This window comes from Entelurus aequoreus, linkage group LG03, assembly GCF_033978785.1.
Source record: "Entelurus aequoreus isolate RoL-2023_Sb linkage group LG03, RoL_Eaeq_v1.1, whole genome shotgun sequence".
In the NCBI taxonomy this organism is placed as follows: Eukaryota; Metazoa; Chordata; class Actinopteri; order Syngnathiformes; family Syngnathidae; genus Entelurus; species Entelurus aequoreus.
Genome location: NC_084733.1, coordinates 88,782,684 through 88,798,879, shown reverse-complemented (window position 1 = coordinate 88,798,879; position 16,196 = coordinate 88,782,684). Strand labels below are relative to the sequence as shown.

At 36.8% G+C, this 16,196-nt stretch overlaps 1 protein-coding gene across 2 annotated transcripts in view; it reads right to left on the bottom strand.

Annotated features, from left to right (window-relative positions):
- The window catches only part of LOC133647059 (guanine nucleotide-binding protein G(i) subunit alpha-1), a 37,417-nt gene extending 21,556 nt beyond the window's left edge, over window positions 1-15,861 (bottom strand). For both annotated transcript variants that reach the window (XR_009825422.1, XM_062043116.1), the window contains exon 1: window positions 15,398-15,861. Coding sequence is in view for 1 of the 2 variants with exons in the window: in XM_062043116.1 (XP_061899100.1) it covers window positions 15,398-15,515 (118 nt within the window). In the remaining variant the exon portion in view is untranslated. The remainder of the gene's footprint in view (window positions 1-15,397) is intronic.
- Between the last annotated feature and the right edge of the window lie 335 nt (window positions 15,862-16,196).

Below are 16,196 nucleotides of genomic sequence, written 5' to 3'. Positions count from 1 at the left end.
TTGTATAATTATGTTGGTATTAGTAGTTATTTTGCACTTTAAATATAACATTTTGTTTTTATTGGATTTGTTGAGGTAATACTCTTTTGTTGAAGGTTAAAATTTATGGAACCAATTGGTTAATAATAAATGGGTCAGTTTTTCCTATACCTACTCTTGTTTTCTGTTTTAACACTACATCATCAGTAACATCACTTTATCAAGCCTTTTCTAACATTCCACACAACAAAATAAGGAATAAATATATGTATGATTCGTGCCTATATCGTATCGCATTGATATCGGTATCGGCCAATACTCAAGGCTACAATATCGGTATCGTATCGGAAGTGAAAAAGTTGTATCGGGACATCCCTACTTGTTACTCAACCTGGAGCTAAGATCCCCCCCCCCCTCCAATTGGCCTTTGCAGCTCCCTGTGAGATTTGTGCTTGTTTACAGCCAAGCACACAACATTTTAATTACGCTTTCCTCTGCTGGGAATGGCGACTCCCAGGTGAGGAGTAATGTTCACCAATTCAACTTCCCCCTCGTGACGAGTGCTCACACACACGCACACACACACACACACACACACACACACACACACACACACACACACACACACACACACACACACACACACACACACACACACACACACACACACACACACACACACACACACACACACACACACACACACACAAACGCAACTCATAAAGACTGCAAACATAGCATTCATGTTCAAATACTAACTTGCACCTAGGTGTACTACTATCAGACATACTTGTTTTTGTCCAAATGTTCAGGATACAGTAATATATAGAGATATACACACACATATACACTATATTGCCAAAAGTATTTGGCCACCTGCCTTGACTCACATATGAACTTGAAGTGCCATCCCATTCCTAACCCATAGGGTTCAATAGGATTTTTTGCAGCTATTACAGCTTCGACTCTTCTGGGAAGGCTGTCCACAAGGTTGCGGAGTGTGTTTATATAGAATTTTCCACCATTCTTCCAAAAGCGCATTGGTGAGGTCACACACTGATGTTGGTTTGAGAAGGCCTGGCTCTCAAGTCTCCGTTCTAATTCATCCCAGAAGGTGTTCTATCGGGTTCAGGTCAGGACTCTGTGCAGGCCAGTCAAGTTCATCCACAGTCATGTTGGAAGAGGAAGGGGCCCGCTCCAAACTGTTGGGAGCATGGAATTGTCCAAAATGTTTTGGTATCTTGGAGCATTCAAAGTTCCTTTCACTGGAACTAAGGGGCCAAGCCCAACTCCTGGAAAACCACCCCACACCATAATTCCTCCTCCACCAAATTCCACACTCGGCACAAGTGTAGCGTTCTCCTGGCAACCTCCCAACTCAGACTCGTCCATCAGATTGCCAGATGGAAAAGTGTGATTCATCACTCCAGAGAAGGCGTCTCCATTGCTCTAGAGTCCAGTGGCGACGTGTTTTACACCACTGCATCCGACGCTTTGCATTGGACTTGGTGATGTATGGCTTAGATGCAGCTGCACGGCCATGGAAACCCATTCCATGAAGCTCTCTGCGTACTGTACGTGGGCTAATTGGAAGGTCACATGAAGTTTGGAGCTCTGTAGCAACTGACTGTGCAGAAAGTTGGCGACCTCCGCATCCGCTGACCCTTCTCTGTCAGTTTACGTGGCCTACCACTTGGTGGCTGAGTTGCTGTTGTTCCCAAACTCTTCCCTTTTCTTATAACAATATTGGAATATTTAGGAGCGAGGACATTTCAAGACTGGATTTGTTGCACAGGTGGCATCCTATGACAGTTCCACGCTGGAAATCACTGAGCGCGGCCCATTCTTTCACAAATGTTTGTAGAAACAGTCTTCATGCCTAAGTGCTTGGTTTTATACACCTGTGGCCGGGCCAAGTGATTAGGACACCTGATTCTCATCATTTGGATGGGTGGCGCTGATTTCAGATAGTGTTCCGAGTTAGCTCGTAAGTCGAGGTGCTACTGTATTTTAGGGCTGCAACAACTAATCGATTAAATCAATTAAAATCGATTACCAAAATAGTTGGCGATTAATTTAGTCATCGATTCGTTGGAACTATGCTATGCGCATGCGCGGAGGCTTTTTTTTAATATTATTAATTTTTTTTATTTTTGTGTTATTTTTTGTGTGTGTTTTTTTTGTTTTATAAACCTTTATTTATAAACTGCAACATTTACAAACAGCTGAGAAACAATAATCAAAATAAGTACAAAAACAGTACAAAACAGCGTACGTCTCATGAGGTGGCGTAAGCTAGCCGATGATGTGTCATGTGCAGCTCATGTGACGACGGCGTCTCCTTTGCTGGAAAAATTCGAAAAATGGCGCAGGAAAACACTACCGATAGTTTAGCGGAGAAACATCTTGAGGTTATTGCTTCAATGGAGAAAAGTGTACGACCTAAGTCGTCAAAAGTGTGGGAACACTTCACTTTAAAGACTTCAAAGAAGACCGTTTCCTGCAAAATGGCACGGAAGTACAACATTGCTTCAGGAGCACCTGAAGAAGAAACATGTTGGAGCCATGGATGAAGGGAGGAACTCACAGTACGTAACTTTTTAAGTCCATAGTGGCAACAAGCATTCATGAGTTCAGCTTTTTTGTAAGTAACTTTAACGTTATGCCTTTGTTGCAACGCGGGGCTGATAATAGTGTTTCTCCGGCACATTTGACTCCGTTTTGAGAGAGAAAACGCACGGTTACCAATTTGGAAATAAACGTAACGGACAGAAATATCTCAGGTTGGTTTCATAATGGATCAATGTAGCCGGGCCGATAAAGCTATATAAATATATTTAGATTTGAGTGACGCTTTAGTATAACTAAACGTTATGAAGGTGCTGGAATATTTCATGCTATTATTCAGAGGCAGCCTAAAATGAATCCTTTATTATTCACAACAGAAACGTGTACAATATCTGATTCAGTTCTGATGAGTTAAATTTCTGTGTTATTATTGGTGTATGCTGCACCCCCAATGTCCACAACATGGTGCCAGTATGCTGGATTTTTTCAATAAAATACTGGAAAGGAAAGAAATGTAGTTTGTCTCTTTTATTCGATTATTAATCGATTAATCGAAGCAATAATCGACAGATTAATCGATTATCAAATTAATCGTTAGTTGCAGCCCTACTGTATTTACGTTTTTCAATGATTATTTCGAGGATAAGCTTTAAAAAGGCAGGACATTGTCATTCATTCCCTTTACGTTACAATCGTCCTGATTTGCATAAGAGGCAAACCACCCACGCGGAACTCTCATCTTAAGTGCATGTTACTTCTGTCAGCCTCGACAAACACACAAAAGACGCAGCCAGCCACAAACGCAAGAGGGGCAAGAACATCACACTGGCTCTCAAAACCAGCCAGCGCAGAGAAAAAGAGGACACAAAATGTGCAATAGCGGGGGTTAATTACAACAAGCACGCTCCTAAACACCAGCCTCATATCACTGGTGGACATCACAGCCGTAGGAAGCAGTGGGTTGCGAGCACTTCTTGGACTGGCTGTTGATGTTCCGCGTACATAATTGATGCACATTCACATGGCTGTCAGTCAGGCCACACGGGTTGCTAAGCAACCTTTTGTACGTCTGTTTCTGACTAAGGTGGTGGTCACCGCTTTTGAGCTAGACAACATTTTGGACAATCAGATGCATAACCACACATAATAATGCTTTGTTTTGATTGACACATTTATGATAATGGAACTGCACATGACACTGAGAAACATTTCTACCATTTTGGTTACTTAGCTACATCAAAGAGGAACTCTTGACATTATCTTTGTCAATTCAGACATTTTTTTAGGTGGCCATCAGTGTAATTAATTAAGTAGGGCCTTGGCAGATATTCGATAAGTCAATTAACCAAACGATAAATAAAAATGAAGTCAATAGCCATGCCAGGGCCGATCAATTTTGCTCGATGATATATTGACCTACAAATTATTGCTGATAAATGTTATTATGTCGATACATTTTTAAATGTTTTATTAAAACCAAATGAACTACAATTAATGAACATATTATAATACACAGTAACGAGATGAGTAGGGCTGCAACAACTAATCGATTAAAATCGATTATTAAAATAGTTTCCGATTAATTTAGTCATCGATTCGTTGGATCTATGCTATGCGCAGAGTTTTTTTGTTTTTTTTAAATTAAAACAATTTTTTATTTTTTTTTAAATAAACCTTAATTTATAAACTGCAACATTTACAAACAGCTGAGAAACTATAATCAAAATAAGTATGGTGCCAGTATGCTGTTTTTCCCCCCAATAAAATACTGGATAGGATAGAAATGTAGTTTGTCTCTTTTACCCGATTATTAATCGATTAATCGAAGTAATAATCGACAGATTAATCGATTATCAAATTAATCGTTAGTTGCAGCCCTAGAGATGAGGCAATTAAATGCTCCAATGCTGAAGTTGAACTGAAATCCTGGATGTCAGGTTCAAACACTGATGACATCTATTAAACAAGACAAGAAGCAAGGAATTAAACAGAGACAGAATTCAAATTAGCTCAATTGAGGAGAAACGCGTAGACACCGTACTCTTGCACAGTGTCGTCCCACGCTCTGAACGAAAGATTGGACTTTCCCTGATTACCGTATTTTTCGGACTATAAGTCGCAGTTTTTTTTCATAGTTTGGCTGGGGGTGCGACTTATACTCAGGAGCGACTTATGTGTGAAATTATTAACACATTACCGTATAATATCAAATATTATTTAGCTCATTCACATAAGAGACTAGACGTATAAGATTTCATGGGATTTAGCGATTAGGAGTGACAGATTGTTTGGTAAACGTATAGCATGTTCTATATGTTAATAGTTATTTGAATGACTCTTACCATAATATGTTACGTTAACATACCAGGCACGTTCTCAGTTGGTTATTTATGCAATATAACGTACACTTATTCAGCCTGTTGTTCACTATTCTTTATTTATTTTAAATTGCCTTTCAAATGTCTATTCTTGGTGTTGGGTTTTATGAAATACATTTCTCCCAAAAATGCAACTTATACTCCAGTGCGACTTGTATGTTTTTTTCCTTCTTTATTAGGCATTTTCGGCCAGTGCAACTTATACTCCGAAAAATACGGTACATGGCAACAGCTTTTTCTAAGGGAGGGGGGTCGTAAACAGCCATCGCCTTTGGTTACAACACAGTTCAAAGAAAAGGTCGTAAAACAGTTCAAAGAAAAGGTGCCTGGAAGTAGGTCAGGCCCTGCCTCCTCTCCGCTTTGTAGATCTCGGGTCAAGACAATATCATCCTGTGGATTACAATACATCAAAGAAACCGACACCCTCATGTCGCTCCCCATCCTACACAGTGGAATTTTACAAGCCTTTTGCTTGGTAGGATCAAAGACAGCGTTTGTCCTCTCGCAGGGCGAGCTGAACTCAATGTAACACAAAGTTTTGTGATAACTTAGATACAATTATTCTGACACTGATTTTTTTTTTAGAATGGTTGAAGTAGAGCACACAATTCCCAAACAGGCTAAATATTTTGAAGTTGAAACAGTTTGAATCAGATGAAAAATGTGGTAGTTGTGGAACTTTGAAGAATGTCCCATTCATTTAAATGGGAATTCCCAAAAAAGTTGGGAATTTCGGGAAAAGCTGGAATTTTTTTTGAAAATGGTAGAAAAAAAACAACTTGATTGTTCTGAATGAGTTGAAATGGTTAGTGTTGGAATTTTTCAAATCGGTCGAGAAATGTTGAAGTAGTAAGATGTTGAATTGAGAAATGGTACTACGGAATTCCTGGAATTATTCCAGTTTAAAAAACAACTTAGTTTTTATGTCCTGATTAAGAGGAATGTTTTGACGGTGGAACGGTTGAAATGCGTTGAAAAATGTGGAAGGAGTAACTGACAGAAAAATGGGTGGAAATAGGGCTTTGGAAAACCAGGCATTCTGGAAAGTACTGGAATTTTTTTTAAACTTGGAAAAAAGATAGTTTGAATTTCCAGGATGGTGGAATGTGTTGAAGGAAGAATGGTTTGAATCAGTTGAAAAATGTGGAATTGGTGGAAGTTTTAATAATGGCCAATTCATTTTGAATGGGAAAAATGTCCCGGAAAACCCCGGAATTCTGGGAAATCTGGACATTTTTGGAATTTGTCAAGGGAAAGCCCGCGATTCCAGAGTAGGCTGAACAGTTTGAATCGGGTGAAAAATGTGGAAGGTAGAGCGCACCAAAATCTGGAGAAGAAGAAGAAGTAGTTGAGGAAGTTTAATAAATAGATACATTTTGGTGTAGAAAAGCATATGTGTGAATGGTTTGGAGCATTCACACAATAATGCAAGTACAAAAGTAGAAATTGATTTTTTCCTTGTTTTTTATGTGTTTTTGTCCATTATATATTTTTTTCGTTTACACTATTTGTTTTTTCATTTACAGGAAGTTTTTCTTTTTTTATTTACTGTGCATGTTTTTTCATTTACAGGTTGTTTTTTTTACTATGTTTTTTTTGTTTCTTATATATGTTTTAAGTCTGTATAACCCCTAACGACACACTTTATAGACTTTTCTCAGACAGTCATTAATATTCTCTCACATTTCTCTCGTTTAAACATTCTCAAAGTTCAAACCTTGGTGGATTTCAAAAAGTAAGTACAGTACACTACTGTTTTAAAGAATGAAACCAAAGATCAAAACCTGTTTTATAGGGCTCTAGGATTTTTTTGACCTATAAATAAGCCCACTTTTATCATAAAGCCCGCAGCATTTCCACACATAACCAGAGTCACACGATCTCTTTGAGTCTTAAATCCTGCGCTTTTGGCTTCGTCCTGCATTATAAAGGTGCGAGAGGGCATTTGTTTCCAAAATAAGTCTGTCTGATCCATATTAAAAACGTGTTCAGGATTATATCCCCCACCACATTATACATTCTGTAGTGTGCAGGACACATGGCATGACGTAGGTTAATTGACAATGGTCTACAGTCCCTTAGCCAATCAGGACGCAGAACACGATGCGCATTCATACGCTGTAAAAAAAAAAAAAAAAAAGAAGAAGCATGAGACACTGTAAAAAATTACACAAAAAAAAAAGTAGTGTAAAATGAACCGCGTTGTAGCTAGGGAACACGGTATACCCTTTCAAATGCAATACACTTGTACAGTATTTCTGGTATATTTTAACATTGTAATTGAAATGTAAACTTTAAAATATTCAAATTAAATTAAAAAAAATAATAACACAAGTAAAATATACAGGTAGCTAAATTCTGAACGTGAAAAAAAAAAAATCACAACCAAAAGCAAATAAATGTTGGTCACTGTTAAGGCAACGGTAGGGGACCCTCAAGTATACAGAATCCAAACTAAAATATATAAATAAATAAAATGGCTAAAATGACCAAAATGATCACAGTTATTAGAACTTGTAGACATACTAAAACTTTCTTATACTTTCTTGGTAAAGGAAACATCAAATACTGTTCTGGCTTTTTAAGAGCCATATTATTTTTATTTGTGTATTTAAATACAGTATGTGCATCTTCTTCCATTTTAATTTGTAAACATTCTAGAATGTTTTTTTAATAATCGCAAATTGTTTGATCATTTAGTTCACTTGCGCTTTATGTTAAATCACACAAGTTCACACAAGTATACTCGAAACTGTCGAGTATATGTTGATAACTTTGTACTTTATGTTTAATGTGAATAACGTATCTTAGTTGTTTAGACAGTAATGTGTTTATGCGAGTTTAGATTGACGTTTCTTAATTGGAAAATACTTGAATTTAGCTTGTTTTCATGTTAGCGTTTAAGATAGCCAGCAAGCTAACGCTAGTCCTTCCATAAGTTTATCAAAAATGTAGTTTATCATATGGCGATTACAGACGCTGGAAAAATTACAGACTACATTTTCATTTAGCGTTTGGTTCAAGGATTTATCCAAGTTTTTAAAAAAATTCTAGGAATTCCCAGATTTTCCGTTTTTTTCAAACCCCTTTTTTCTGTCGACTACTCATTCCACATTTCTCAACCCACTTCAACCGTTCCACCGTCAAATCATTCCTCTTAAACAGGACAAAAAATAAAGTTGTTTTTTGAACTTTTTTGCATTTTCAAAAAAAAATCCTGTTTTCCTGAAATTCCTATGAAATTCCCATTGAAATGAATGGGACATTTTTCAAAGTACCACAACTCCCACATTTTTTATCCGATTCAAACCGTTCCAACTTCGAAATATTCAGCCTGTTTGGGAATTGTGTGCTCCCTTTCAACAAGTATAAAAAAAATCTGAGATTTCCTACAATTCCCAGTTTGTAAGGGACATTTTCCCCATTCAAAATGAATTATCCATTTTACAAACTTCCACAAATCCCACATTTTTAACAGATTCAAACCATTCCACCTTCAACTCATCCTGGAAATTCAAATAACCATTTTTTCCATGTTCAACAAATTTCCAGGAATTCCTGTTTTTTTTCTAACCTTATTTCCAACCTTTTTTTTAGGGCGATGACTCATTTCACATTTTTCAACCGTTCCACTGTCAAAACATTCCTCTTAGACAGGACAAAAAACCCAGTTGTTTTAGGAACATGAAAAATTCTTGCTTTTCCCGAAATTCCCATGAAAGTCCCATTGAAATGAATGGGACTTTTTTCAAAGTACTACAACTCCCACATTTTTTATCCGATTCAAACCGTTCCAACTTCAAAATATTCAGCCTGTTCAGGAATTGTGTGCTCACTTTCAACAAATATAAAAAAAAATTCCCAGATTTCCTAGAATTCCCAGTTTTTAGGGACGATTTTTCCCATTCAAAACGAATTATCCATTTTACTAACTTCCACAAATCCCACATTTTAAACCGATTCAAACCATTCCACCTTCAAAACATTCAACTCATCTTGGAAATTCAAACAACCATTTTTTCCATGTTCAATAAATTTCCAGGAATTCCTGTTTTTTTCTAACCTTATTTCCAACCTTTTTTTTAGTGCGATGACTCCTTTCACATTTTTCAACCCATTTCAACCGTTCCACTGTCAAAACATTCCTCTTAGTCAGGACAAAAAAACAAGTTGGTTTAGGAACTTGAAAAATGTACGGTTTTCCCGAAATTCGTAAAAACCCTTTTTCAATTAAAAAACTGTTACTACTTCAACATTTATTGACCGATTACAACAATTCAAACACCAACCAAATCAGCTCATTCATGCTCCCAATAATTTCCCACATTTCCAGGAAATCCCCATTGAAATGAATGGGACATTTTTCAACCTATTGAAACCATTCCAACATCAACACATTCCACTCATCCTGGACATTCAAACTAACACTTTCCCAAGTTCCAAACCAAATTGCATTTTCCCTGGAAATTCAAACTCTTCAACATGCAAACTATTCTTACAAAACCCAAAACCAGTGAAGCTGTCACGTTGTGTAAATGGTAAATAAAAACAGAATACAATGATTTGCAAATCCTTTTCAACCTATATTCAATTGAATAGACTGCAAAGACAAGATACTTAACATTCGAAGACATTTTTTTCTTAATGTCCAGCTCTGAGGTAAAGAGTCTGTCGATATTGTGTTTTAGAACTGCAGCAATATTCCTATTTACACTGAAATGTACCAAAATGTACAAGATTGCGCGGCAATAGAATATCGCCCTAAAATATTGTATTTGAAATGATAAAAACAAAGTAGCTTTTGAAATTTACAGTGTGTTTATCATTGTTGGCGTTAACGCACTTTTTGTCTTTTTCCGCATCAAAATCAGAAAAGACGCGCAATTCCAGAAGCCTGCAGGTCCCCTGGACGCGGATTTTATTAAAACATTTTTACTGCCCGGTTTGCTTGGTTTTTTTTTTATTTGATCGATTATCGCTTTCTGCCTGTGTTTTTTTTTTTGTTATATTTGCCGGATCAAATTTACTTCCCCGTTTATTGCGTTTTTATTGGTCGTAAACTTTGATTCGCCGAAAGTTTTATCAATCACAAATACTGCCTCAGTGTGCACTAGGACAACTTTACCGTGAGGGGCTGTCAAAAGAAAGACTTGGTGGTAAACACTAAGGTGAGTGTAAAGTCAACCGTTTTAACTTCATCCTGTGCCATGTCTCCAGTAAATGACTTGTTTTAGTCTTTGTGAGTCCATGGAAACTTCCCTTTTATCTCCCGCTGGATCCACATCGTTCAAGGATGGAGACAGGCTAGCTGTTAGCTTCAAGCTAACCAGCACCCGACCAGACTCCTCCACCCAAAAAACATACTTTGCAGGTCAACAAACAGGGCGAATATGTGCCTTTTGAAGTGTTAATGTGCGAGGAGTGTTGAAAAGGCGTTTCTTGGAGAAGTGGCTAACAAGTTAGCATCGTTGACGTCATCACCGTCATTGTTTACTGAAGCAGAGATGCTGACTGTGCGTTATGATAAACCCTCTTCTTTTTATCCATAGACTTATCAGATTAATTTTTTTATTATCTATAGCAGGGGTGTCAAAAGTGTGGCCATTTGCAGCCCGCAGCTAATGTTTTAAAGGCCCACAGCACATTCTAAAAAATACTATTAAAACTAAATAAAAAAACATAACAAAAGTGTAATAAAAAAGCTTACGGGTGAATTGTAATATAGAAAAAGTTGTAATGTTGACTAATAAAACAAAACTTGTTTTTTTTTTCTTTGAAACTGTCATTGCTCAAAACATAATATTGAATCAAAATCAATGTTTTTATGAATTATTGACTTATCCAAGGCTCAGATTACTTCACATCAAATATTCCACTTTGAAAAATATTTTTGGGGGAAGATTTTGTATATTTTGTGTGTCTGCCATAAAAAAACTGTTTTCTTTGACAAAAAGGGCAGAAAACAAACAGACAAAAAAAAAAACATAAAAAAAACAAACACATTTGGAATTGAGGGATAGATGTGAAGTTGATGTAAACTCTAGAGATTTATGTGTTAAATAAATAATGTATGTATGCCCTGGCACACCATTATCATCATTTCATGACCCAACAAAAACCCTTTTGACACTTTTATACTGAAATAAATACACCTACAACTTATTGAATACAAATATAGAAAAAACTACCGGCAGCGGTAAAGTTTAGATCAGGGGTCACCAACGCGGTGCCCGCGGGCACCAGGTAGCCCGTAAGGACCAGATGAGTAGCCCGCTGGCCTGTTCTAAAAATAGCTCAAATAGCAGCACTTACCAGTGAGCAGTCTCTATTTTTTAAATTGTATTTATTTACTAGCAAGCTGGTCTCGCTTTGCCCGACATTTTTAATTCTAAGAGAGACAAAACTCAAATAGAATTTGAAAATCCAAGAAAATATTTTAAAGACTTGGTCTTCACTTGTTTAAATAAATTCATTAATTTTTTTTACTTTGCTTCTTATAAATTTCAGAAAGACAATTTTAGAGATAAAATACAACCTTAAAAATGATTTTAGGATTTTTAAACACATATACCTTTTTACCTTTTAAATTCCTTCCTCTTCTTTCCTGACAATTTAAATCAATGTTCAAGTAAATTTATTTTTTTTATTGTAAAGAATAATAAATATATTTTAATTTAATTCTTCATTTTAGCTTCTGTTTTTTCGACGAAGAATATTTGTGAAATATTTCTTCAAACTTATTATGAGTAAAATTCAAAAAAAATATTCTGGCAAATCTAGAAAATCTGTAGAATCAAATTTAAATCTTATTTCAAAGTCTTTTGAATTTCTTTTAAAATTTTTGTTCTGTAAAATCTAGAAGAAATAATGATTTGTCTTTGTTAGAAATATAGCTTGGTCCAATTGGTTGTATATCCTAACAAAGTGCAGATTGGATTTTAACCTATTTAAAACATGTCATCAAAATTCTAAAATTAATCTTAATCAGGAAAAATGACTAATGATGTTCCATAAATTGTTTTTTTTATTTTTTCAAAAAGATTCGAATTGGCTAGTTTTTCTCTTCTTTTTTTCGGTTGAATTTTAAAGAGTCGAAATTGAAGATAAACTATGTTTAAAAATTTAATTGTGATTTTTTTTTCGTGTTTTCTCCTCTTTTAAACCGTTTAATTAAGTGTAAATATCATTAATTATTAATAATAACATAGACTTAAAGGTAAATTGAGCAAATTGGCTATTTCTGGCAATTTATTTAAGTGTGTATCAAACTGGTAGCCCTTCGCATTAATCACTACCCAAGAAGTTGCTCTTGGTTTCAAAAAGGTTGGTGACACCTGGTTTAGATCCATGAAGGAAAGAAGAAAGTGAATGTATGTTTATAACTGAATACATTTACATATGCATAAAAGTGTTTTCTTTTGTAGTATCATTTAAATGAATTAAGTAACGTTTATGACAACCTTTTTTTCAAAACACAATATAAAATGTGAGATATAACAGGGTAATGCATACATTTATCATTTGTTTTCAGAACGGTTACAAAAAGGTGGAACCCCAAATATTTACTGTGGGACCCCATTTTTATGACTTGATGGTATACTTTGGAAAATTCCTAGCGCCAACACTGATTTGCAAATCCTTTTTAACATATATTCAATTGAATAGACTGCAAAGACAAGATATTTTACGTTCGGACACATTTTTTCTGTCAATGTCCAGCTCTTGAGGTAAAGAGTCTGTCGATATTGTGTTTTAGAACTGCAGCATTCTTCCTATTTACACTGAAAATGTACCAAAATGTACAATAGGGTTGTACGGTATACCGGTATTAGTATAGTACCCCGATACTAATTAATCATTTTCGGTACAATACCGTCTCTGAAAAGTACCGGTCCCGCGCCCGCGTCTAAGTCATGTCGTGTCATTGCTGGTTTACGAGCAGACGAGCATGTTCGGCGGCACACAATAACGGCGTAGTTACAAGCAGACACAGTGTGGAGACAGAAAAGGGAGAACGGACGCATTTTGGCTTGGTTGATATTTACCTCAGAAGGCTGCAAATAGAAAAGAGGCATTACATTTTTATTTAAATTGTATTTGATATGCCATTGATACTTTTTAATTATTATTAAAATTATTTGAAACTTGATTTTGCATGTCACTATAAAGTTATATAAGCCTTGCTTGTTCAATATTTTGAATGCAAAACTTGTTTGGGTCCCTATCAAAAAGGTTAATTTGTTCAACCTTGGCCCGCGGCTTTGTTCAGTTTTAAATTTTGGCCCACTCTGTATTTGAGTTTGACACCCCTGTTCTAAAGCTTAGTGATGTATCAGATACACTACCGTTCAAAAGTTTGGGGTCACATTGAAATGTCCTTATTTTTTAAGGAAAAGCACTGTACTTTTCAATGAAGATAACTTTAAACTAGTCTTAACTTGAAAGAAATACACTCTATACATTGCTAATGTGGTAAATGACTATTCTAGCTGCAAATGTCTGGTTTTTGGTGCAATATCTACATAGGTGTATAGAGGCCCATTTCCAGCAACTATCACTCCAGTGTTCTAATGGTACAATGTGTTTGCTCATTGGCTCAGAAGGCTAATTGATGATTAGAAAACCCTTGTGCAGTCATGTTCACACGTCTGAAAACAGTTTAGCTCGTTACAGAAGCTACAAAACTGACCGTCCTTTGAGCAGATTTGAGTTTCTGGAGCATCACATTTGTGGGGTCAATTAAACGCTCAAAATGGCCAGAAAAAGAGAACTTTCATCTGAAACTCGACAGTCTATTCTTGTTCTTAGAAATGAAGGCTACTCCACAAAATTGTTTGGGTGACCCCAAACTTTTGAACGGTAGTGTACATCAGATCTTTCTATGCCACATCAATGTGGAATGCGCTCCCAACAGGTATAAAAGGAAGGGCATCTCTATCCTCCTTCAAAACCGCAATAAAAGTTCACCTCCAGGTAGCTACAACCCTTAACTAACACCCTCCCCGGATTGCTAATAATCAAATGCAGATACTTTTTCCTATGCCCTCTCTCTCTCTCACCCCCCTCCACACCCCTGATTGTAAATAATGTAAATAATTCAATGTGATTATCTTGTGTGATGACTGTATTATAATAATAGTATATATGATAGTATATATCTGTATCATGAATCAATTTAAGTGGACCCCGACTTAAACAAGTTGAAAAACTTATTCGGGTGTTACCATTTAGTGGTCAATTGTACGGAATATGTACTTCACTGTGCAACCTACTAATAAAAGTCTCAATCAATCAGATTGTAGGTGGGTTTATTTTGTACCCTTCGCGTTCATATTTCACTGTTTGTTGCATTTTTGTTGCGTTTCACTTGATTGTAAAATATGTCGATCGAAAAGGGGGTGTGACGTTCATATTTTGTCAATATTCAGTGTTTTATCGTTCATAGAACAATTTAAAATTCCATTACGTTTTTTTAAGGCGGTCCGTCATAACGTTTTTAGCATTCAATCAGACATTATTGTGAGGTTTTGTATTAGTGTTCCTAAAAATAGATATACCGGCCCCCAGACACATTTTTTTCTCTAAATGTGGTCCCCGAGTCAAAATAATTGCCCAGGCCTGGAATATGAAGTGCTTTTTGGCCCAGGACATATTTTGCTTTATTTAGTATTGAATTTTTTTTGCCACCTTATGTTGTATGTTTTGTATATGAGATTTCCAGTTCATTTGATCATCTATTAATCTATTTTTTTTTCCAGCGGTATTAGCCGATTCCAGCCCGCAGGCGCGGCTATATCGATACCAGCATGCAAATGTCAATTTTTTATGTGCAAATTTACGAGCGGATTCTTAGAAGACGCTCAAAACCGCCGACCCCACAAGTATGGAATATTTATTAAGCGAAAGAGGAAGTCAGCTGATGGTCGTTTTATTTAAAAAAAAAAAAAACTGTGACAAAAGCAGAGAAGAATGAAACGCTTGTTTAGCACCTTGACGATTAAAAATAATATTTTGGGCTCCGCATGTGATTTGTGTGCCAACTAATCCTGCGCTAGCAACGGTGGGGTTAGCTAGCGTTAAGAAGCTAATTGCTAAATTAGCTTAGCGACTTTAATGCCAATGTTGGGCGGCAGCGGCGGTGCTAAAGCGGCGTTAATCCTCCGAGATAAAGACATTTAACTAGCTTTATAACTAACCGGGTTGTGTTTAATGGGACGAACAAAAGGACGGTGGTCCAACTTTTTTTTTTTTTTTTTTTTAAGCTAGCAACAACCGCCATTCAACATTAAACACAAAATATCTCGACTTGTTTCGGTGTCATTAAAGTTAAATTAACGCCATATTTCATATTCCGCCATTTAGGTCAACAACATGGAGTCAATTTGGAAAGGAAACGGCAGCAGCCGCGGATTAATACGGTAAAGTCCAGCAAATAGTCCGCCGCCACCCCCGACCCTCCATCTTTCTCTCACCGAGCAGCAACAGCTTCACCTCCCGGGCGGCTTTCTCGCCGTCGTCCCGGAGGTTCCTGTCGATCATCTTACTCCGCTCCTGAGCCGCCTTGTCGTCCGTGCTCAGAGTACACCCCATCTTGACGCACACTGATATCCGACGGGAGGGGGGTAAAAAAATGAAAAAATACCAAACAATCGGGGCGCAACACAACTTTGGACTAGGGGGGGAGTGCTACGACATGCAATGGCTACACCGAGCTAGCATCCAGCAATGGGGCGGAGGAATACACGGAGGAGGGGGGAGGAGGAGGAGGAAGGGGGGGACCAAGCGTGCCAACAGTTGGGATTCAAGCACGCCCTTCTCGCCAAAAAACTCGCCACTTCGCTGACAAATTCTTCCTCGGCCGAGTTAAAAAAACGAATGTTGTATATCCGTTCGGTGCGTCTAAAATAAGGGGAAGTCGACGCTTGTTCACTTCCGGTTCTGCTCTCGACGTAAATGGGGCGGGGGCGCATGCGCAGAGGTTCAAGTCAAGCTGTGTTTAAAATGCTGTGATTGAACCTAAATCGGGTTCTTCAATACTTATGTCTTAACTACGGATTTTGCTTTAAATAGTATTTCTAATTGTGGTCGACTGCGTTAAAAAAACACGTTTTTTAAATTTTTATTTTATTTTTATTGAACAACAAATTACGGAGCCCCTAAAGGGACATGGGGGAATTAATTATTTGTTTTTAGTATCTCGTACTTTAAAAAAAAAAAAACTTTTTATAAAGGTATTATAAAAAATGTTTTTATTTTTTTTAGACATGTGCA